The sequence below is a fragment of the Onychostruthus taczanowskii genome, unplaced genomic scaffold (assembly GCF_017590055.1).
Source record: "Onychostruthus taczanowskii isolate IOZ18803 unplaced genomic scaffold, ASM1759005v1 scaffold103, whole genome shotgun sequence".
Classification (NCBI taxonomy): Eukaryota; Metazoa; Chordata; class Aves; order Passeriformes; family Passeridae; genus Onychostruthus; species Onychostruthus taczanowskii.
Genome location: NW_024496858.1, coordinates 324,444 through 347,675, shown reverse-complemented (window position 1 = coordinate 347,675; position 23,232 = coordinate 324,444). Strand labels below are relative to the sequence as shown.

Here is a 23,232-nt window from a genome sequence, read left to right as displayed (position 1 = left end):
TGGCACATAAAACCACGTAAAACCTGTTGGTTGCTCTCTGGAGAATCTAGAAAAAAAAAGAACGGCACTTTGTGTTGTGTTTACATGTTTAGGGAGCAGCTTCAAGGAGGAGCAAGAGTTTGTCGTGAAAAATAGTATTTTAACAGTAGAACCTTGTTACAAATCAACTGGATCTAACCTTTGCTTTTGAAACCACCTTTGTTACTATGTGAACAGAGTGTTAAAAATATCTTAAAATTGTGTACAAACAATACTCTAGGGAAAGCAAGGAGGTAGATTTTTTTCTCTAATCTCTTTATGTGTAACAATAGTAAGATTAACATTTCAGAAAAAGCAGTTTCAGGCAATAGGCTTTTGTCTGAGGTGATAGTTTTCTATGAGTAGCCTCAAAGGTCACCCAAACTTCCTTGTTTTCTGGGATATTTCAAATATATTTCTGTAAGAGGAACTTGGACTCACTTAAAATCATTTAAAAAATAGTAAATTTGAGTTTTGTGGTATCTCAGTAGCACAGTACAGTGCAGTACTTGCTCTTAAGTCCTTTTACAGTGATGAATCAGTAGTACAGCCCTTGTCTACAAGGCCATTCAACAAGCACTGCACAGCTCCTGGTACTTCCTATATTGTTTCCACAGCTGAACCCCAAATACCTGCAAAATCTGCACACATTAGTCAAGATATTCCTAGACAGCATCTCTTGTAGTTCATAAATTGCTGCTGCCAAGCAGCCAGAGAGAATAATTCAGTGTGCACAGTGACGCTGGAACAGCTTTAATTTGTGGTATGTACTTTCATTTCATTGTCTTGGTGACTTAAAAGTTTCTCAGTGGGTTGGGAAACGAGACAAAATTGTTTCCTTGCAGTGTAGAATCTGATCTCTCTTGGTTTGGGCAGCAGCAGTAGCACAGCTTGTTGGATTTGAAGTTTGCAGGATGCAGCCTTGAGGGTTGTTTTCCCTGTGCACTTGTGTCACAGAACTGCCTTGTCCTGCTAACACTGCTGGCTCTGTGGAAGTCATCTCCTAACTGCCATGAGCATGTTCTCTCTAGAGTTCTGCTCTCTTCTCCTTTTTCTGTCTTGTTGTTTGTTGGTTTTTTCTGTCTTAAATCTGTTTATCATACAGCTATATATATATTTCTAAACAAGATGTAGTCAAACTAGTCTGTAGTATTTTGTGACAGGCTTCTTCACAGTTCCTAAAAATGATTTTGATCAGTTGACTGGTTAATATTATGTATTTAAATACATGAAAACCAAACTTGAGACAGCCTTATTTTAAAGATAGGGTCAGTGGATTTTTGCTGATGGTGTGTACAAGTCTGCTATGGACAGGAAATGGAAGAATACCAGCTAATCAATAGTGAGCTTAAAGTTGTATTTTTGCAACTTTAAGTAAACCTAAATTTTACTAACTTTACTAACTTACAATAAATTATATATTGTATATTTATATAATTTTATATATGACTATTATATATTACTATAATTATTTTTATATATTGTATATTTACTAACTTATAGGAATTTTTTTTTTTAAGTTCTTGCAAAGTGTTGTATTGATCAGTGCTGGGAAGGTTGTTTTTATTTTTCTGTCCTAGATTAGGGTTGTGTAGATTTCCACAAACACAAAAAAACCCAATTCTGTTTCTTTCCTATTGTCATAGACAAGGTCGAGATGCAGCAAAATTCTGAAAATTTCCATTTTCTTGTCACTGTTTCAGTATGCTCTGTATGGAACATATTGGGCTCAGTTCTTGGGACTAGACCAAGCATTATGGCAGAGGCTGTTCCTCCAGGTTGTGCTGCTTACTCATCTCTTTTCCCCTTCTGTCAGTGTTCCTCATTAAGGAACACGTTTGGAAGAAGGGCTCTGCCCGGCAGAAATGTCGCTTTTCTTGCCTTCCTTCCCGTGATGTTCCCTTGACTGTTCGGCAGCAGTGAGCGGTTCCCTGGCTAGTTTGTATCCTTCCCTTCCCAGAAATCAGCTGCTGCACCTTGTTTCCCCAGCAAGCCCCTGCCCACTGCCCCGTGAGGCAACGGGAGGACCTCAAGGGCTTCTGCTTTTTCACCCTTGTTTTTTTGGAAAGACAGACTGTAATTTCCTCTTCAGAGATGAGGATGGTGACACTGTAAACACATCCTTTGATGACTTCACTGTGTGTGTGTGGATGGGGAGATGTCTCCCTGTCTTCTGTTCCTGTTTCCTGCCCAATGGATCTTCCTTATAAAACACAACCTTTAGGATTTTTGCTTTTGAAAAATTTGGAGTTGTAGCAATAACCTGTTGAAGGAATGAACTAATTGATACAAGTTATTCAACATCAGTTTAAAAGTTTTTAGTTTGATTGTTAGTTGTAGGCATTTTAGCTAGAGTTAAACAACCTTTCTTCTGCATGAGATTAAAAAGAGAAATGAATTTTCAGCTTAGAGTGTATTAAGTTCTTCTGACACGACTGTTATCACAGCTTCAAAATATCTCATAGCCAAAAACTGTGCCATCTGCCTTACTGCTTGTATTTACAGAATCCTTAATATTTGATACTGTGCCTTGGACAGACATTCCCTTAAATCCTCTAGGACTAGCATTAAAGAGTCACTCACAGGGTGACATGAATATGAGCAGTACTTTGTGTAGCAGATTTTTCTGAAGAGTGAGATGGAAACTACAAGGCCTATTTAGTTTAAGAAATGCTTGTATTTTTAAAGGTGCTGAGTTTATCAGTGTGAGTTTCTGATTGCCCTTTCAGTAAGGCACAGTCGAGTGTTTTCCCTAGAGGAGAAGCAAGTTTGAAGTAGCTACAATTATGAAATACTTCAAGCATCATGATTAATTGGAGAGACTCCTTACTTGGCTCCACCTTAGTAACTCAAATAATTGATATTTTTGTATGGCAAATGGTGCTTCCTTTCTCTATTGAAATTTATTAAAGTGATCACTTAGGTAGATATGGAAATCTTTCTGATTATGCTGTTCTTTTACACTTTGTTCTGCAAGGATGTTTTGCTCCAAGTTCTGCAGCCACGCTGGCAGTTGCAGGTGCTTTGTACATGTCCACAGCATAAATTGTTACTCTTGATTGTCATAATTTCCTTATGTGTCTTTAATTTAAGTGTATTTTACTGAGGGCATTTTACTTAACCTTCAGTATTTATAACATTTAATCTTTTAAGGATGAAAAACTGGTATATTCATCTGCTTTATGAACAATTTATTTACTTTATCCCTCTACTGGACTAGCTTTAAAGCTAGTCCAGTAGAGGGATAAAGCAAATAAACTGATAGAGATAGAGCTTCCAGTTGTGGAGATAATAAATAAAAAAAGCAGTTTAGTGCTATTGTCAACTATTAGGTTTTTTTAATCCAATTGCCTGTTGCCAGTCACCAGCCATTTGTCCCCTAAAATTATTATTCTTGAAAATTTAGTAGTTTGAGATTTTTAGAGGGGGAAAAGTTAATTGTTTTGTGTGTACAAGTGTTCTAAGCCATTAAAATAATTTGGTAGTGGAGCATATGGAGCATACCACAGCAGTATTTACTTTGAAGATGGAGGAACCTTAAAGCTTATCTTATCCAGCTTAATTAATTTTATAAGTATGCCAAAATTACCATACTGCTATGCACAGCACTTGAAACTTTCTTTCTCTAGTGCACAAAGGCAGTTTCAAGTAGTTTAAATATAGAGAAGTGTTCTGTTCTGCACTTTGACCCCATACAAATAAAGTTGTACCTGGCTGGGATTCCAGCCTGCAGCCACCTGGGCTCTGCTCTTTCCAGTCAGGGAGAATTGGTAACTTTGCTTTCCTTCTCTTCAAGGAAATTGTCCTGAAGAGGTTTTATCTAAACTGAAGAATGGATTATTCTCAGGCAAAGCTTGCAGTAGCCTCATAGTGTTCTAGTCTTCTTCTGCTGTGTATTGATGGAAATTCATGGAACTGCCAATTAATGAGATATAACACAACAGGATGTGTACTAAATATTCCTTATGAAGTGTCAGACCTGGAATTGCCAGTTTCCAGTATCTTGATCTGTTTGTAAGATGGCATTGAAAGTATAGCAGAAACTTGTTTTTCTTTCCATTGATCTTTTTGTGGGATTGCTCATAGCAAGAGGAGAAGTAAAAGGTACCATATTTATTAAATGATAAGTAAGGAAGAAATGTATAGGGTGGGAAAAAACCTCCACAAAACCAAACAAACCCCAGAGATTGCTAGATAATAGTAACTGGTGTGCAGCCAGGCTTGTGGTTTGAAATGTGCAGTTGTATTGATAAGAAGAATGTCTAAATTACATTCAGACTTGCATCCAAAGCCTTACATTGTACTGGCTTGAATCTCTCTGTGAAAATCTATTCCAAGACTGAATCCTGAATACTGACTTTCCTTTTGCTTGTGGACTAAAGAGTGAGTAAATTAGGCTTGAAAGTGATGTTTTATAGAATGTTCTTGATTGTGAGATAAGCAGAAGACTTGGGATTGAGATCTGATCAGCTTGTGCTGCTGTGTTTTCTTGACTTCACCCTAGTTTTTGATGATGGTGATGAAAGGACCTTGAGACGAACTTCATTATGCTTGAAGGGAGAAAGGCACTTTGCAGAAAGTGAGGTAAGACAATGGTGGACATGGAATTAAAAACAAATAGTTAATTCATATTTTTTAATAACAAGATATTGCAAACCATTGTTGTTTCCCCCTTTTCCATGCAGACACTTGATCAACTGCCACTAACCAATCCAGAGCACTTTGGAACTCCAGTTATTGGGAAGAAATCTAATAGAGGGAGAAGATCTTCTCTTCCTGTGTGAGTGTTGGGAGTGTTCTGCTTTTCCTTTAGTGTTCTTTGCTAAAACTGAAGCAGTCCCATTGAATGAATGCTCTGTCACCTGAATTTTGTGCAGAGCTGATAGACATGGTCATATGCTGGCAATACTGTGAAACTGAAGGGTTTTTTTCCTGTAATATCCTTAAGAACACTTATGCTTCTTTCATCTAATAGTAAATGTAGGATTTTTAACCTTCTTGATATGTAGGGTTTTTTAACCTTCTTGATATTGAACACAGTGAAAAAAAAAAACAACAACAGGTGCTTTTTACTGTTTTGGGGTAGAGAGCATTTTTCTCTGTTTCGTGTCTGTGCACGATCAAAACCTGAGTCATGTCTCCATTTCTAACATGATGCTGTTGTAAAATACTGCTACTTGGAAAGAATTCCTACAAAACTCCTCTTACTGAGTAAATGCACTTAAATATTAAGTGTATTTCAAGCAGTTTGAGCTCTTAAAATTATAACTGTTTTTGAAGCTTTGCAAAATAGGAAGAAAAATCTTGTTGTAAGCTCTTTTTGGTTTTCAAGTAGTAACTTCAGACAAACTATAAAATATTATACATTTTGATAATTCAGTACTGAAGATGAAAAGGAGGAAGAAAGTAGTGAAGAAGAGGATGAAGATAAGAGGCGCCTCAACGATGAATTGCTTGGCAAGGTTGTGAGTGTGACTTGCAATTCAGAGAAGGCAGACTGGTACCCAGCTTTGGTGAGTTCCTTTTGCAGCAAAGCTGTGAATGTAGTCAGGCTAAGCTCTACTCTCATGTTGGCTAAAAATACAAGTGTTTTGCAGTATCTCTGAAGAGTAGGAAAGCAGAGATTAACATTTATGTGTAAGTTAGTTTCATGGCATTAAAGTGTTTTAGAACTGCATACAAAATGATCAGTGTGTAATGATACTTTTCTTCTAAAAATAATGTATGTTAAGACTTGCACTCCTAGGCAATTTAAGAGGACGTAAATTTATGAATTTTAATTGCAGTGGGATTTGAATTTTTTTAAAATGTAATTGTCTTTTTCCCTAGACTTTCAGTTTTATGAAATACAGATTTTTTTGATGCTTGCATTTGTACCAGTGGTCAGTTACTCCAAGAGCAGATGCTGGTGCTTATTTTTATTTGACTGTCAATAAATGATACAGCTGTTCATTGCCACTGCTGATAATAAATATACCTTAAATAAATCCAAGTTCAAGTAGACCTGTATTGTAAAGGCAGACACTTTGCATCTTATTGATGCACACAAAAAGTTTACGTGTGCATATTAAAAGTTGCTTTCTGTAGAAAACTTTATGGTATTTTCAGACATGGTGTAATGTAGGGTGAACAGTTACCTGTATGTACCTCAATTTAAAATGTGGTATTTTGCATGTTCTGGTTGTAGCTCCCTTTAGTAATGACAGGTTTTTATTTAACATGGTTCTGAACTGGTAGGTTAAGTACTTGGAGGTTATATATTTGCATTTAACTTTTTCTGCTTGTATATATTCTAGAGAAAAACATACACTTGTTCTATTTGTGGTAATACAAATACTACACATGCATTTTTATCACTTGCTTTAGACCTAGAGATGATACTGCTGTGGAAGGATGTGGTGGATTTCACAGTTGGTTTATACTATCCACACCTCAGTAAACAAAACAAACCAAAAACCAAACTTAAGTCTCAGTTTAAATGCCAAAAATCAGAAGCTATCATAAAAAAAGTGGGTTTGTGACTTTTTAAATAGATGCTTTAAAAAATTTTGTGTGAACAAGAGCTAAAAAAGCAGAGTGAATGAACAGGATCCTGTGATGTGACCTCAGCAGATTAGTTTTCAAATGAAATTTTAGATTTTTTGGCTTGTACATAACAAGTCAATAGTTTGGGATAAATTGCTTCTTGAAATATATTGTTGTTGGCCTTAGTAGTATAAATTGAAGTAGGTTTGTTTACCCAATACTGGAAATATAATCGAAGAAACAGAAAACAGCAGTTCTCCTGCAGTCTATCTTCCTTTCCTTTCAAGATCAGCTTGCTGTTTGTTTTTTGGTGTGTGGTTTGGGTTTTTGTGGATAAAGGAATGTTTTATTTGACTCCTCAGGTTGTGTCACCGAGCTGCAATGACGACGTCACCGTGAAAAAGGACCAGTGTTTAGTTCGATCCTTTGCAGATTCCAAATTGTAAGTGATAGCTCACTTTGGTTAGATATCTGTGGGAGGAAACTGGGAAACTCAGCACATATTGCTCCTGAAGATGTTATTTCTTCCAAAAGGAGAGGGTACAGTTTTCTGTAGTGCTGGATGGACACATTTGGCATTCACAATCTATTTCCAGCTGACTCCTCCTGTGCTTCCTCACCCTTCTTTCCATTGTGTGTAGCAATAAGAATTCATTGACTCAAGAAAGTTTCTGGTGCATCTTCATGTAAAAATCTCAACAACTTAAAGTGTAAACACCTGGATGTTTTTCCTTTTTTTTTAATGTAATTTCTATCCTTTAAAGTGAGTTTTGGTTTTAATTATTTCCCTTACTGCCTTAAATTACCTTCTGTATGGGTGTCAGTTGTAGTTTGGTATCTGCCTCATTACCTCCAGTGCCCAGATATCCATAGCTGTTTAGATAGTTTATAAGGGTTCAATCTACTTTTTTTTCTTTAATAGAAGAGAGAATTCAAATAGAATTGTTAATGAAAATGTTTACAGAACCTGAATCATATTCCTTCAAAAAGAAGGAAAAGTCCTGTTAGTCCATCCTCCACTCCAAAGGGAAGAGGGAGGAGAGACAGACAGAGATGTGTCTTACATAATGAATAATGTGTTCATAAGAGCATGAGGACTGCTTTTGGGTTTTTTTACAGGCTGCTCCCCTTTATTTCTCTTCATTGTTATTGCATTGCATCTGTGGTAACATATTGGAATTAAAAAAGTCCTTGCCAAATGCCACCTGTCACCCTCTTTCTTTCAAAGTGAGCAGTTTTTGATTTTTGATAGCCATGATTTTGAGTAGGTTATTTCAGTTGATTACTGAAATGTATTTCAAGTACCTGAAGACTTGGTTCATTTTGGCCTCTTCATGTGGATATGTCATCAGCCTTCTGGATAAGCCTGGCTCTGTGCTGAAGGTTGAATGTTACTGCTAAAACATCTAGATCTGCTCTGTCTGATTTTTTTTTTTTGTTCCCTCCCCATAGCCTAATAGATTTAACTTCAGAAAATGACAGCCTCTGTTTTGTGGAGTTTTACTCCAGATTTTCTGAAATAATGAAAGAAGGAAAAAAAAATGTGTTAGACTAACTCACTTGTAAGGCTCTCCCTGCATTTTGGTTAGGATTTCTCTCGTAACTCAGTGACTGGATATCCAGTATGACTTTGGAACAGAGCAACCTCCATATGTTTTGCTCTGAGAACACTCTTGTAATTTAAAAATTAAAATCAACTGTCTATCAATGCAAATCTGTGAATTGGCTTCACTGTTGTTCTGTGCTAGTAAAAAGGCATTTTGAAAATAGAGGACTTTTCTGTCCTCTTAGCTAGATCCTTGTTTTGGAGAGCAGCTGTTGATTCTTGTGCATATTATCAGTTCAGAAATACTCTTTTTTTGCCTGCATGTTTAACCTTTGCAAATTTATGCAATTAAAATAAAGGACATTACAAAGTTTTCTTAGTTACTTAAGGATACTCTAATGCCTGGATGTCAAAGCTTGGAAACTTACCCTGAGTAACTTACTCTTGTATTTGGACCATACAGTAACAAGTGCCTTGGGCAGTTGTTAGCAAAGACCTTGCAAGTGAATGATAACTCTTGAAAATGTTAGAAATTGCTGTTTTTCGAAGTCAAATGCTTGCTTTTCTGTGATGTAATCACAAAACCTTATTCTTTTACAGTTACTCAATAGCAAGAAAAGACATTAAGGAACTAGATCTTCAAAACTTACCAAAATCAGAGTCCTCTCCTAAAAAAGGTAATTTAGAATAAATTCTGGGTGTTTAAGTGAAGTAATTTCATACAAAGGTTCTTTTAACATTTGCTGATAAATGATGACCTGTTGATTTCTGATAATTGCTCCTGGATATTTTGTAAATAATTTTAAATGGGAGAAGTTAGAGAAGCTTTGGATATGGCTTTGTCTAGTAGAAGTCTTCTTTATTTGATTTTTATTTCATTACTTTGATCCAGTCCAAATTTGTGGAAAACGAATAGAATATTTTCAGTGTAGTCTGTTTGACATGTCATTGAACAGTGGAATATACAGTTACCTCTCCTAATGCTAAAATTTTGTGCTATTGCTCAAAACACTCTATTTACTTTAAAGATACCCAGAGAGCAGAGTGTAAACATCATAACAACAACACTGTGTGATTAATATTTAATTAAAAAATATAATTACAGAAATGGATGGATGGATGGATAGGTGAATAGGTGAATGGATAGATGACATGGATACCAGAATCCATCAAAACATGAAATGTGTTAAGGAGAAATATTTTGATTGTATTTATTAAAAATTAGGATTAAAAATTCCACCCAACAACAAAGAAATCCCAACTCAACAACAGTATCTGGTTTGAGTAAAGGTGTGCAGCAGCTCCTTAACAAGTGAAGATTTTAAATGCTTCAAAGGAAAGGTTGAGGTGGTTTTGATTGATTTGTCTAATATTACATGATTTCTCTTCTACTTTGTTCTTAATAGCTGTTTCACAGTACGAGAACTGTAGAACAGCCAAAAAAAAATAGCAGATGCCAGGTTTGAGATAAATTGAAGAAAGGGACTTTTTTTTTCCTGTGCAGAACATAATTGGGTTGTGACATTCCTTGCTGCAAGAGAATATTTTGGAACCAAAGGTACTAATGGTTTATGGTTTCAAAAAAAAAAAAAAAAAGAGTTGAGACCTATGTCTGGAGGTTTTTCTGTCAGCAGTGTTAAAAACTGGTGTGTTTTCGTCTCTGATAACACTGAACAGTTCATTGCAGTATGTTCTTCTTTTGGGTGTTTCTCTGGCTCCTTTATTAAAGTCCTTTATTGTGACTGAGGGGCAGATTTTGGGGTTATCTGGGTTTGTTTTGCTTTGTTGTTTTCCACCCTTGGAGCACCTCTTAAAGAAAAAGAATTTGAGGTATTTCCATTTTACAAATGTAACTTGTGCCTGTCCCATCACTTTGCTCACTAACATGTTTTCCCTCTGTTCCAAACATTAATGTCAAATCTCTTTGGGCAGTGCTCTTTTTTCCTTGATTTTCCTTTTTTTTTTTTTTTTTTTAAACCTAAAACATCGTATTTTGGAAAGAGCAGGGTAAGCCATGGTGCTTGATTTGTGATGGAATCATTGTGTTTAAGTTGGTGTTGTGATTTACAAGGAGGTGAAAAGGAAACAAGAAATGCTTTGTGGCTGTGAATGCTGCAGAGGAGGTAAAGCCAGGGCCCTTTCCTCTCTAGGGCTACAGGAGGCAAGCACCTTTCTCAGCACCAAGGGAGTTCCTCGGAACTGGAAAATGGACATCAGTGAAATCCTGGAGTCCTCCAGCAGTGATGAGGAGGATGGAGCTGCTGCAGAAACTGATGAAGAGGAGCCAAAAAGAGAAGAGAAAACAGAAGAAGTAGCGGTGAGTCTGGACAATTTCAGCCATTGTTGGACAATCTCAGTCATTTCTCAGGAGTAATTTAATGACTTGCTTGCCTGAAAATCCTGCACTTTCCAATATACTGTTCTCAGACTCAGCTCACTTCAGTGTCTTTTCAGTCCTGCTCATTTTCTCTCTGCTACAGTTGTCTCTGTTGGGATTTGTGAGCAGTGGCAAGTTGTCTCCTGTTACCGTTGAGGAAACTGGAGACAAATCTCAGAAAATAAATTCAAGGCAGAGAAGAGTGAAAGGTTCTGGGTCAAAAGAAAATGAAAAACCAAAAAACTTCTGTTGAGCCTAATAATAGTAATTCCACCTTAAATACAGTATCTTTGTTTTTTTTCTTTTGTAATTTCCTTTTGTATTTTTCTTTGTATGTGTCAGAAATCTAGATATTAAGAATTTTAAACTTTCTATACTAAAAAACACAAACCCTCAAGAGAACGCTACATTTGACCTGAAGCCACAGAGAAAGAGTCCAAAATTAATTAATAACACTAAAATTATGAGTATATAATTTAAATAAATACTTGTAATATCGAAAAATGGAAACCTTAGAATTTCAAGTTTTAAAGTATAGTAATATATATAAAACAAAAAAAAATTAAAAACTAATCCTTCATAAATTTAACTAGCATTTTATAATTAAGCAAAAAAGTTCTCATTGTGGACTTCAAATAACTAATTATTAAACTAAAAATAAGAATAATGTAAATATAATTTCTTAGTTAAATAATTTAACCTTAGAAAACCTCATAAAAATAATTAACAGTTTTATAACTTATTAATAAAATACTGTAGAACTCACATGTGCTTAGGTTATATGGAAGTAAATTGTTTCAGAAAACAGTAGTGTGATTTTAAAAAAAGAGACAAAAATTTCAAGCAAAAGCAGGAGGTTGACTGAAACTATGAGCTGATTCACAGGGCAATAAATGCTGCTTAGGAGCAGAACAGGACAGACCTTCGTGCCTGTTAGGTTGGGAATCACAGAATGATGTGGTGGATGGACTTTCTGTCTGACGTGCTGTGGCTTGTCCAGACTGGGAGAGGAATTCATGGAGAGCAGCCCCGTGGAGAAGGGCTTGGGGCTTTTCGTGGATAAAAGGCTGGATATGGGCCAGCAATGAGCGCTCGTGGCTCAGAAACTGAGCGTGTCCTGGGCTGCCTCACAAGGGATTGTCCCCTTTGCTCTGCTCCTTTGTGCAGCCCCAGGGCCTCAGCACAGCGGGGACCTGCCGGGAAACTGCTCCAAGGGCTGGAGAGCAGGGGCTCTTCACCTGGAGGAGCCTCTGGGAGAGACCTGAGAGCCCCTTCTGGACCTTCTCCAGCCCCAGGAGAGCTGGAGAGGGACTTTGGATAAGGGCATGAGTGACAGGACAAGGGGGAATGGCTTTAAACTGGCTGAGAGGTTTAGGTTAGACATCAGGAAGAAATTCTTTGCTGTGAGGCTGGTGAGGCCCTGGCACAGGTTGCCCACAGAAGATGTGGCTGCTCCATCCCTGGAATTGTTCCAGGCCAGGTTGGACAGGGCTTGGAAGAATCTCTTGTGGTGGAAGGTGTCCCCATGCAGGGAGTTAGAGCTGGGTGATCTTCAAGGTCCCTTCCAACCTTTAAGGTCCCTTCCAACCCAGATCATGGAATGCGATTCCATGATTCTCATAATAACAGTTTTTTCTACATTCGAGTATTTCAAGTGGCTCCTTTTCCACGAAGTTAGCCAGTTTCCTCATGTCATCAGAACTGCTTTTAGAGAATTCTTCTATTTCTGCTCCCTGCGTGTAACCTGGATGTTGGATTTAGAAGCATGGGCGGAGGTGGGGGATCGGGAGAGGAGGCACTGCGGGATTTATTTGTTTCCCCACCGCGCCGTTCTCACAATACACCCCAAAAAACATGAACCGCGAACCCCCGGTGCGGCCTGTGTGTGTCGGCAGGAAGGTCAAAGGCCGCTTCCCTTTCCCCATGCCTTCCCTTCCCACACGGAATGGCCGATGGCGCTTGGCGGCGGCCTCGGCGTTCCCAGGGCAACCGGAGCGGGCGCGGCGCAGGCGCGGGGAGCGGCCGCGGGAGCCGGGGCTGGCCGGGGGCTCGGAGATGGGCTGGCCCTTCCTCTGCCTTTCATCTAATGCCTCGCGTTCTCCTTAGTCTTACTAGTTCGTTGTATTAGTTTTTTTTTGTTTTTTTTTTTTTTTTTTTTTTTTTTTTTTTTTTCCTTAATTTTTTTTTTTTTTTTTTTCCGTGCGGAAGAGAATGTAAGTAATGCCGGTTAACCGCGGCCGCCGCGCGGGGAGAGAGAGCGAACGCGAGCGAGTATTTGGAAGTCAGGCTGAAAATATGTCCAGGCAGTGGGCAGATTAGATAGAGAGGAAGTAAAACCATTTTACGTTTGAAAGAATGCAGCTGCTAGGTAAGGATCGTGTGCTTGAATCCGTGATGTGAGCGTGGTGCTTGGGGATGGGGGTTTCACTTGGGTTTCTGATCTGGGAACTGTCTGGTGGAGCTTGCAGCCAGAGGAGATCTTTCCAGGTAAAAATAAATTTAAAAAAAAAGACAAAAATCTGGTTTTAGGTAGCAGTTTTATGCTCAGATATCGGTGTTTTGGAAAATGGAGTAGATGTCTGTGTAAGAATAATGGTATGATAAGATAAACCTGAGATAAATGTGTGCAGAAATGTAAAATCCTCTGGGTTTTTTCCCCTCTGTTTGCAGTGAAAAAGACTGAATAGGCCACATTTTGCAGGGTGTGAACTGTTGCAGGCTGTATTGCTCTGTCTGTATTAACACTGGTTAAAATTTCAGAGTATCAGTCACTGAAAATCAAGGATTGCTGTACTAGTTTTCTAGTATCCATTTTTATTATCATTTTTCATGGCTATTGCATAAAATGCTGTGTGTTTCAAACAAAGAAGGGGGAGGGGGAAGCTTGGTGATTTAAAAAAAAAAAAAAAAAAGGCATTCCTGTAAAAGAAATAGAGATTATTTTTAAAGAAAGATGTTAATGTAAAATAGTGAAGCAAAGGATTCCAGACAGGTGGATGTGCTGATAGGAGAAGCTGTGGAATCCATTATTTCCAGGTGACGAGTAGGAATGTAAGGTGAGCATCTTCATGCTGAAGCTGTGTAGCAGAGGGTAGATATGAATCTTTTTAGATAATGTCAGAGCAGAGCTGACATGATGACCCATTAAGTCAAATTCCTGGTTCAGCTGTTAAAATACATATTTTTAATTGTGGGCCGTGCTAGATATTGCAACAGACAACATTCAGGGAATTTAAGGAATTTCTGCTTTTTTCCCTTAGAAAGGCAGTAATACTAGCTGCAGAGGGATTCGACAAGTGAGTGATTGGGGGTTTTTTGGGGGGTATTTGAATACAGATGTTGAATTACTGAAATTTTACATTTTATATAGTGCTTCCTTTTATTAATCAAGGTCAAAAATTGCTTCTGTCCATCCCCTCCCAGAACATTATCAGTGGGCTTTTTGTTTTAGAACTGTAATTGGTTATATATTAGAGATGGGATTGTGATTATTAAAAATACCTTTTTATTTCCCCCCCATTCCCATCTTTTGGTTTGCACAGCAGCTTTGCTAACAAGGCCTGTCCAGCTGCTGCCCAGCCATGATAGGCCATCATTAAATAATCAAATGGACACAGACCTACTTAATATATAATCACAGGATAAAGTCAGTCAGAAAAGTCTAATTCTGGAATGGAAAAGATCCTGTTTTTCTGAAGTAGGATCTTTTATAATGATAATGGAGCAGAGAGATCTGCTGTAGCTGGTGTCATTAGATGCTGCCATTTTTCCAGTAGCTGGCTTAAAAATCTGCAACTTTATTTTGATAGAAACTGTGTTTCTAAGTGTGTTGCCTTTTGTGACACCTTCAGGAGGTGGTAGAATTGGTACCACCAGGTCTCCAGGCTTTACATGGCTTTTGTAAGCTAAAGAGGGGGAACAAACATGGGGTTGGTTTGGTGCTCCTCCTCCTCACCCGTGGTGAGTGACTTGTGTGGTCCAGAGTTGACTGGGAAGGAGGACAATGTGGAAATTGCTTGTCATGGACTCTTAACAGGGATTGCATTACACAGAGCTACTCAGCATGTTCAAATTGCTGAAATTTTGGTGATACATGGTGCAAGTCAGGATTATTTTCCATTAGCAATTAAGATTTTAATAACACATTTCATAAAAAGTGAAAAAAAAAGCAGAGGTATTATAAAATAAATTATTTATTGAATGAAAATTAAAAGAATCATTCAATTAATTTGAATCCAGATAAGAATCTGAATATTGCTTTTGCTTCTTACCCATTTTTCAACATGTCAGAAGAAGATAGTCAACTGTGTTTGGAGGGTACATTTGGCAGTCTATGCACTGCAGCTAAAAGGAAAGAGAAAATCTTAGCTCCAGTATCTCCACATGGAAACAAAAGCTTTTGGAATATTGAACATTACCTGAATTTTATTCAAAACAAGTTGTATCTACTACTGTATTTGCTTGTCTTGAAGTTGTTCTGTCAGGGAAGAAGAATCTAATCTAAACATAAAGTAGTGAGGCAAAGGATTCCAGACAGGTAAATATGCTGGTAGGAGAAGCTGTGGAATCCACTGTGATCCATCACATTTGATTCTCAAGCTTAAATACTGAAATACTCCCTGTTTCACAAGGGGATGTGTAAGCAATATTTGCTTTGGATTTGGCTCTGTCTCCCTGCGAGCCATTCTGATTCCATTAGAATGAAGATCTGAACGTGCAGTTATTTCAAATATCTTCTCAGTACCCCTTCTAAAACAGATACATTCATTTAAAACCACAGTAAAGGCAAGGAATTTCTTCAGAGAAAAATTCCAGCTAGCTGGTCTCCATGGCTCATTGTGGGAGGAGTTGTGGCACCTCCAGGTGTTTGCTAAGAGGGATTTTCTTCAAGGCTTGTTTCTGACAGTCACCTGGAGGATGTATGTGTAGCATGTTTAATGGGGTGCATTCATTTAACCTTTTTAAGGTTCTTGCATCACAACAGCATCAAAAAAATCAGTCACAGTTGCTTTACATTGTTGAAAAGGGAAGATGCCAGAGGCACTTTCCAATGTTCCTATTCTGCAAATAAGCAAGGATTTCAGTTCTCATGATAAGTTATTTCCATATATTTTATTAGCATTAAGTCCATGAAGGAAGGATGAGAAATCCATGTGTTTTAGGAGGCTTCAAATTCTTTCTACAAATAATCAGTACTCAACTATTAAAATATTTACATTTTGCTTCAAAATAAATCTTGTTCCCTGTGTAGGCTTCACTCTAAGTAACTGTGGGAGATCACATAAAATCATACCCAAATTGCCATGTCTGTTGCAACCTATTTGTATTTTAAAATAACATTGAAATAGCTGACTCTGAAAGTTCAATACAGGAAAAGAGTCATTTCAAAGTTAAAGAAGGGTGATATCCAGAAAGAAGCGATTTCTTTAGATACTAAGAAAACATTATTTCCTGCGAGGATGGTGAGGCCCTGGCTGTGGCTTCCCCATCCCTGGGACTGTCCAAGGCCAGGTTGGATGAGGTTTGGAGCAGCCTGGTCTAGTGGAAGATGTCCCTGCCCCATGGCAGAAGATGGAACAAGATGCTTTTTTAGGTCCCTTCCAATCCAAACCATTCTAAGATTCTGTGATTTATATATCTAAAACCCCCCCAGCAGCTGTGATGTGTAATGCACAGAATAGCCTTTAAAAATAGCTAAACATTGATTAGCTAATCCTCCTTGTCATGCATGTGTGCATTTGTAGGAGTTCTGGCTACTGTGAAGCACAGCCTGCATCATGCCATGCACAAATGTTCTTTAAAGACTTCCTTGCTCACAGTTTTGTGCAAAGAGGCATTCTCAGAATGTCACTCCAAGAGAAGTTGCAAACTGATGCACAGCTTTGGAGTGAGTCATTGTTGGTTTGTGGAATTTCTGGTTTCTTGTTGGTACAAATTAACATTTTAAGACCATGCTCATCTCCACGTGGTTTAAAGCTGTTAACTTGTTGCAATCAGTTTAATTCTTGTCATTTCCTTAATTAGTTTTCAAGCTTGGCATTAGAAAGCAAATGTGCAAGTGATGAAATCTCATTGAAGTACTATGAAGCAACAAAATTACATTTACTGTAATTCTGGCAGCTTGTCTTGATCATCTCTTCCTCTGAACTCCAGATCCTGTGTATGCTGCTCTTCCTCTTCACCTGCATTTCTGTCACAGAAGCATTTATGGTCTTGTCAGTCTATTTATAACATAAAAGAAAGATCTGTCCCTGGTAGCTCCACCTCCGATTGCCTGAGTTCAGGGTGTATGTGCTTCGAGGTAGAGATTCATTCTTTCTTTTGTAGAAGAAACTATTTCATCCTCTGTGCTCCCACTCAGCTCTAAAGGTTGGCACCCACAGAAGCTTTAACATCTTTCTGTAGAGTAAATGATGAGTCAGCATAGCAGAGCCACATTTTTGTTCAAAATCATGCTAAGGACAGAGGCAGAGCTCATGGTGAATTAGGTGGCTCGAAACCAAATGAAGCAAAACCAGTTACAAGTGTTGTGCACATTTCTGTGTGCTTCATGTTGCTGGTGATAGTTTTAAAAAATACATGAATGATGATAATGTTGTTTGGAAGACCATAAGGAATGGAGATGGGAAAGGAACATCTCCATTATACAAAGATAAAAAGATAATACTCATGGTCAATTTTATTGTTTTACTGTTTCCAGTGTTCCCTGACAGATGTGGCCTGCTTGTCAGAAAGGTGGAAGAAAATCTCAAACCCATAAAATTTCAATCTTTTAATTAGAAAAGAGGCATCTTAGAGTTTTTTATTTATTTTCATTCAAATGAAATTCAGCCTCTCATCCTGAAACTAAAATGTTTTTCTCATGTTGCATTTAGCTGTGGGTGTTGAATGATCTCAGTTTTGAACTCTTGCAGCTTAAAATTTTCATGTTGTTTTGCCTCTCACTTGGACTTACCTTTGGCTATAGTCTCGCCCTTTTTGCAACATCTATATAAGAAAAATATGAAATGGAGAGACAGAAGTCTCTTCAGTAACTGTTTTTAAACAATTATCACTGTGAACTTATTTATGCCCAATCTAAAGTGGGCACAAATGTCTGGATAGTAGCAGTGAGTTTTGGAGAGCAGCACTGCCATCCTGGTTCCAGCAGTGCTGGGAATTTCAGCTCTCCATTTGCTCTCTGATGGTGATCACTGGTCGTGGCATCAACATTTCTCAGGTGTTTCCTTGATTTGGGTGCAGATTTACAGCAGCTTAGATGAACCCCATGGCAGGGGGCTTGGGACTAGGTGGTCTTTAAGGTCCATTCCACCAAATCCATTCTGTAATCTTATGACAGCTGATGTATTTAGAGTAAAACTTGCTCAGAACAGCAGACACTCTTTGGAATTCTTTAATGTCCAATTCCAAACAGATAACCCTGGTAAAAAAATGACATCTTATCCTCGTTTGCAGTAAGCATATCCAGGAAGGGTTGGTCTTTCTCATTTTGGCCAGAAGCAAAAGAACAGCTGATCCAGGATGTATTCTGTGGTGGCAGTCACTCAGGCCTTACTCAAGTGACTTCTCAGAAGGGTCTGCTGCCTCTTCTGGCATCAGTGCCAGGCACAGTTCAGACTCCCTCTGTCCAGGGGCTCATACACCATCAGAGAGAAGCAGGTGCAGACTCTGGGATGTCTCACACAGATGGATGCTTATTGCAGCCAGGTTTTATATCCTCACCCTATAACACTTTTCATCTTCCCTTTTTGCTTTTCTTCAGCTGAAAGTACTTAGTCTCAGTGGAAGGGCTAAATTCTGGCTGCAAGACAGCTGTTTTAACATGCGTTTCTGCTGTTCTGACCCACAGTTCTGGTTTGGCTTTGTGCCCACACAGAAGAAATGGCTTTAATTCAACTATTCAGAAGTATTTCTGGATGTTTACTGTTATTAGATGTATTTAGTTTGCACAGTTTGAGCTGTATTGCCTTCAACCAGTAAACATTACAGTAGATGGTAGAAATTTCTCGATCTTGAAGTTATTTTGCAGTCTGGATGGAGAGAAGAAAGCTGTGGTTTCTATAGCAATACTTCACTTGATAACCTGGAAGAGCATGCTAATTCTATAGATAACTGTTTCTCCTTATATAATCCCTGTGATGTGCTGAGCAAATGGTAACTGATGCTGTACAGCGTTATGATTACACATTTAATTTCCTCCAATTATTCCAGAAATAAAATTAGTGAAGTAAGACAGATATTGTCTCTGCCTGATTGTAGCTGAGCCCTGTTGGGTTTAGAAGCTCAGAATTCAGTGAAGCAGGCAGGGCTGGGATTCATTCTGATGCTGGGCAGATTGCTGGTTAGCAAGGCACTAGCATGTACATCCCCATTTCCCTGCCTATCTCCTTGCCTTGAAGCTTAGAGTTTACAGAATGCAGAGATGACTGAAATGTAAATTGTTGTACTGGTTTCCTTCTGGAACTGCTTGTCACTTTCCTGTTATTTTTAATAATGTAATGATAAGATTTTTTGACACGTACTGTACGTCTTTCCTTCAAGACAGCTGCAGCCTGCCTTGTGCAAACTGCCAGGCTGGCAGGAAGAAAGTGGCATGCAGAAAGCAGTGCAGGGAAAATGGTTTGGGTTCTTTTTTTTATGGTCTCTGCTAGAATCTCAAAATTCCATGAAGATATGTAGACATTATTTCCTCTGCCTGCTCTGCCTGTCCCTTCCACCTCCTCCCCACCCCCCGCCCCAGTAAATTTACTTTATTTTAAAAAAATTTAACTGGAAGAAAAGGAATATCTTTATTTCATGCTGTGGATTACTTGCCATAAGTTTATCTCACAGTGTTTATCGCTTTCAGGCTTTAAATTGTAAAGGTGAAACTAAGGAATTTATAGTAATAATAAATTACAGAAGTGACATTAAAGGTGTTTCCAAATATAAACTGAAATTGAGCATTGGAGCTTAATTATAAAACAAATACTGTCTGGAGCATCTCCAACAGGTACTGTTGGAGAAAGAGTTGTTGTGCAACCTGAGCTAAAGCTGGGATAAGGAAAATGAGTTAAACCAAAAAGCCCTAAACAAACAGAAAGAACCTAATGAAAAAAAACCCTGGAATTTCTGTGAATTCTTTCAGTCTTGTAAATATCAGACCTCTTCTGTGTTAGGCAGGTGTGCTACGTGTATTAATGTTTTCATTTTGAGGGTCACTCATTCATTCTGTCATGGACTGATGCTTTCCCTGACCTGCATTTTCTTCTTTTCCTCCTGAGGTACCACTTCAGTCTTCCTGAGTAAATTTTGTTTTCTGCATATTTCACCATTACATGGGTTCAGGGCCAAATGGGAAGTGGTTTGGGTTTAGTTCTTGCTCGTAGGCTTTTGTACAAATAAATGGTTACTTTGCATATTAGCTCTTTTCATTTGTGACTGCATTTATTTTCACAGCCTGAGGAAGAGCTTGATCCTGAAGAGAGGGACAACTTCCTCCAACAGCTTTACAAGTTTATGGAAGACAGAGGTACCACTGAATTTTCTTCCTTTTTTTTATCTCCAGTCCACTTCAATGGCTCAGCACTCAAAGGGAACTCAAATCCTCCCTGAGGTGTTTTGGTTTTGTTTTGCTTTCACAAAGCCTTTTTTATGTTCACAATGCCTGTTAAATAAGCCCTTGGTTGATTTCTGGTTGTGACAGCCATGGCTGAGAGCTCTGCTGCTGTTAATCCCAGGCTGGAAGCTGTGGAGTCTGTCCATGGATGGTGAAATCCAACCAGCAGAGAATGGAGATATGCCATCCTCTAGTCTCTGTGCACAAATGGAGCAGGGATACCTGAAGAGACAGCTTAAAAGATTCTATTTTATCCTGTAGTTACAACAAGAAAATAGTGTGTTTTAAACATCTGTGTTTACAGAATTAAGTGAGACTTAATAAATTAGAATAGTTGAGGTCTTGGTTTCAGAGCTGTATCAGAAGGGCATGTGCTCTGCATAGGGAGCAGGATGTACCTGCTGACTTGGGAGAGCTGCTGTTGCATAAGGCATTTGCAGTTGTGATGAGACTGACATGAAAATGGAAGCTTTTATGCTCCTTTTAAAAAATCTATATTCAAGCCTGCAGAGTTTTGTCTTTTGGAGTATATTGGTTTGATAAATTTTACTCATGAAGTCACCACTTCAATCCTGTATCTCAAATAACATTTTCATTCTGCAGTAGCCTTGGTGTGGAGGTAGATTATAGGTGTAACTACTGCCCTTTTCCCTTTTCAAAATCTTTCATTTCTCTTGACAGCAGCTACCTGAATGATATTTCCATAGCAGCACATAGTGCAGCAAATGTTGATGTATTTGAATTTGAAATGACCAGAGCTAAGGGTAAAACATGAAGTACTTGCAGAGTCTGAATATTTGCCCCTTTCTTTTTTTGAGGGGGGAGGTTGTTAAAATTAATGGGGAAATCAAGCTGCCTTTGTAAAAGAGGGTCTGTATGCCTTCTGAGGAGGTGTGTTCTAGACCACAGAATCCTAAAAGAACAATCCAAAAGCTGTTCAGTATTGCCAGTTCTTATCATAGGTTTGGAAATTGAGCATGTATTATGGCAAAGTGCTCTGGAGCTCATCCAATATAATTTTGAAGGCCTCCTGTGTATATAACCAGTGTTTCTGGATAACAAGCTGCCTTAGGGGAATAAAAGGCTAGGTTGGGGAGAAAAAAAATAAATTATTCTGCTGCTGGGCTAATCCAGAGTTTTCCTTTCATGTAGCTTGATTGTTCCCACTTTCTGTTTTCTTGCTTTCTCATTCTCTTTCTTAAGCACTCACAGACTACAAAACCAGTAGGGATGTCAGGACCTTGTGAAGGCAGAAGAAGAAAGCATTTGTGTGCTGAATTTGAAGACTCAGTCCATGAAATATTCTTTAAGTCAGTATGTGGATTGAGCAATGTGCAGGACTTCTTCAGGAATGGGACTTTCCCCCTTGCCTGTTTGCTTTTTATTTTCCTTCTCCATCCTTATAGCTAGATTTCTGTTCCCACCAGATTTGTTCTACATTCTGTTCTCTCAGTATGAATGTTTTGATTCATGGAATCATGACAGTATTCCCAAAGTCCTATAAAATTATTTCAATGATTCCAAATATAATTGCATGAAGATGAGGGAAGATACAAAGCAGCAGGGAGGAGGTTTGGTATTCTTCCTTGCTGGATTATTGTCTATGTATGCAGCCACTTGCCCTAAGTCACTTTTGGTTTCTCCTGCAGATAATTACTGTTCTTTATGTCACTGCCACTCAGCTGATCTGAGTTCTTTCTTTTCCCTGGAACTGTCTCAGATATTCATGTCCTGTCAGGTCCTTGTGCTTTTCCACATTCTGACAATTTTCCTGAGCGTCTCTTCCTAATCCAACGTCTCTGCTTGTTCCTCGTTCCTTTCAGCCCACGGTGTTTTTCGTTAATCTCTTCACACACTGCTCTACTCCAGCATTCCTCAGGTGTTGTCTGGAGCTTCCTGCAGTTCTGGCTGTCCTCCCTGCTCACAAGAGGAGCAGTGGGATGCAGCCAGGTGGATGTGGGTTGTTAATAAACCTGGGAGGCTGATAAACCACCCAGAGATAATGATGCATTCAAAACAGGGTGAAGCCATAACTGGTCATTGCAATTTACTGACTTGGGAACATACCTCAATCCATTTAATACAGATTTTAAAGTGCAGAAGAATACCTGTAATGAAATGTGTGCTAAAGGCATGGAAGAGACATCTTGCTGTTGTTTGGGATAACTTGTTTCTGTTTTATTTTATTCAGGTACTCCTATCAATAAACCACCAGTTCTGGGCTACAAGGACCTTAACCTCTTCAAACTTTTTAGGCTGGTTTATCAGCAGGGTGGGTGTGACAATGTAAGTGCTGGATGTACCCTGAACTAAATATGTCTGTTCATTCATATCTATAAATAGTTGTCCAGGGAAGCTGTGGATAGTCCATTCCTGGCACTGCTCAGACCAGGCTGGACAGGGCTTGGAACAACCTGGGATAGTGGGAGGTGTCCCTGCCCATGGCAAGGGGTTGGAGCGGGATGATTTTTAAAGTCCCTTCCAACCCAAACTGTTCATTGGTTATAAAAGGCTTTGGCTTTTAGCTCTGTTAGATATTATTCCTTAATGTTCTTACTTAATAAAACCTGTAAACTTCCTTTTTTCTCTTTTTTTCCCTCAAAGATTGAAAGTGGTGCTGTATGGAAGCAAATTTATATGGACCTTGGCATTCCTATTTTGAACTCAGCTGCTTCCTACAACGTAAAAACTGCTTATAGAAAGTAAGTTCTTATATTAGGTAATGGTGAAAACACTTTTCCTTTCTTTTTCCTAGTTGTAGCTTGCACAATATTCAAGAGGTTTTTGGCAGCTAGAGAGTGCAGTTGATATTCTTCAATTAACAAACAGTTCTGAGCATTTTCCAGTGCTGATGTGGAGGAAGAGAGGGAGGAGTCAGGGCTAGAAGCTCCTGTTGCTCCAATACATCAGAATTCTGCTCATTTTTTACCAAGAAACTTTCACTTTCCTCCTGTGCTGATGGTATTTCAGAGTACACACTGAAATTTATAAAATAAGCTTTGGCAGATTGAGTTTTGCAAGTAAAGGCAATTAACAGTAAAATAAAACAGACTCTTTAATCTTTAGATCTTACATGCATTGAGGAGAATTTTATACCAGTTGCTTTTACTTCATGAAGGGTGTTGACTGAAAAAAAGATATGTTTCAGATTGTACATTTACATATAAT

The 23,232-nt window shown here is 38.4% G+C and overlaps 1 protein-coding gene across 5 annotated transcripts in view; it reads left to right on the top strand.

Moving 5' to 3' along the window:
- ARID4A (AT-rich interaction domain 4A) overlaps window positions 1-23,232 on the top strand; it is a 48,524-nt gene that overhangs the window by 10,462 nt on the left and 14,830 nt on the right. For all 5 annotated transcript variants that reach the window (XM_041413105.1, XM_041413133.1, XM_041413106.1 and 2 more), the window contains 9 exons: window positions 4,523-4,602; window positions 4,704-4,798; window positions 5,399-5,531; window positions 6,906-6,985; window positions 8,690-8,766; window positions 10,240-10,406; window positions 19,905-19,977; window positions 22,256-22,350; window positions 22,669-22,766. In XM_041413105.1, the coding sequence (XP_041269039.1) occupies window positions 4,523-4,602; window positions 4,704-4,798; window positions 5,399-5,531; window positions 6,906-6,985; window positions 8,690-8,766; window positions 10,240-10,406; window positions 19,905-19,977; window positions 22,256-22,350; window positions 22,669-22,766 (898 nt within the window). The remainder of the gene's footprint in view (window positions 1-4,522; window positions 4,603-4,703; window positions 4,799-5,398; window positions 5,532-6,905; window positions 6,986-8,689; window positions 8,767-10,239; window positions 10,407-19,904; window positions 19,978-22,255; window positions 22,351-22,668; window positions 22,767-23,232) is intronic.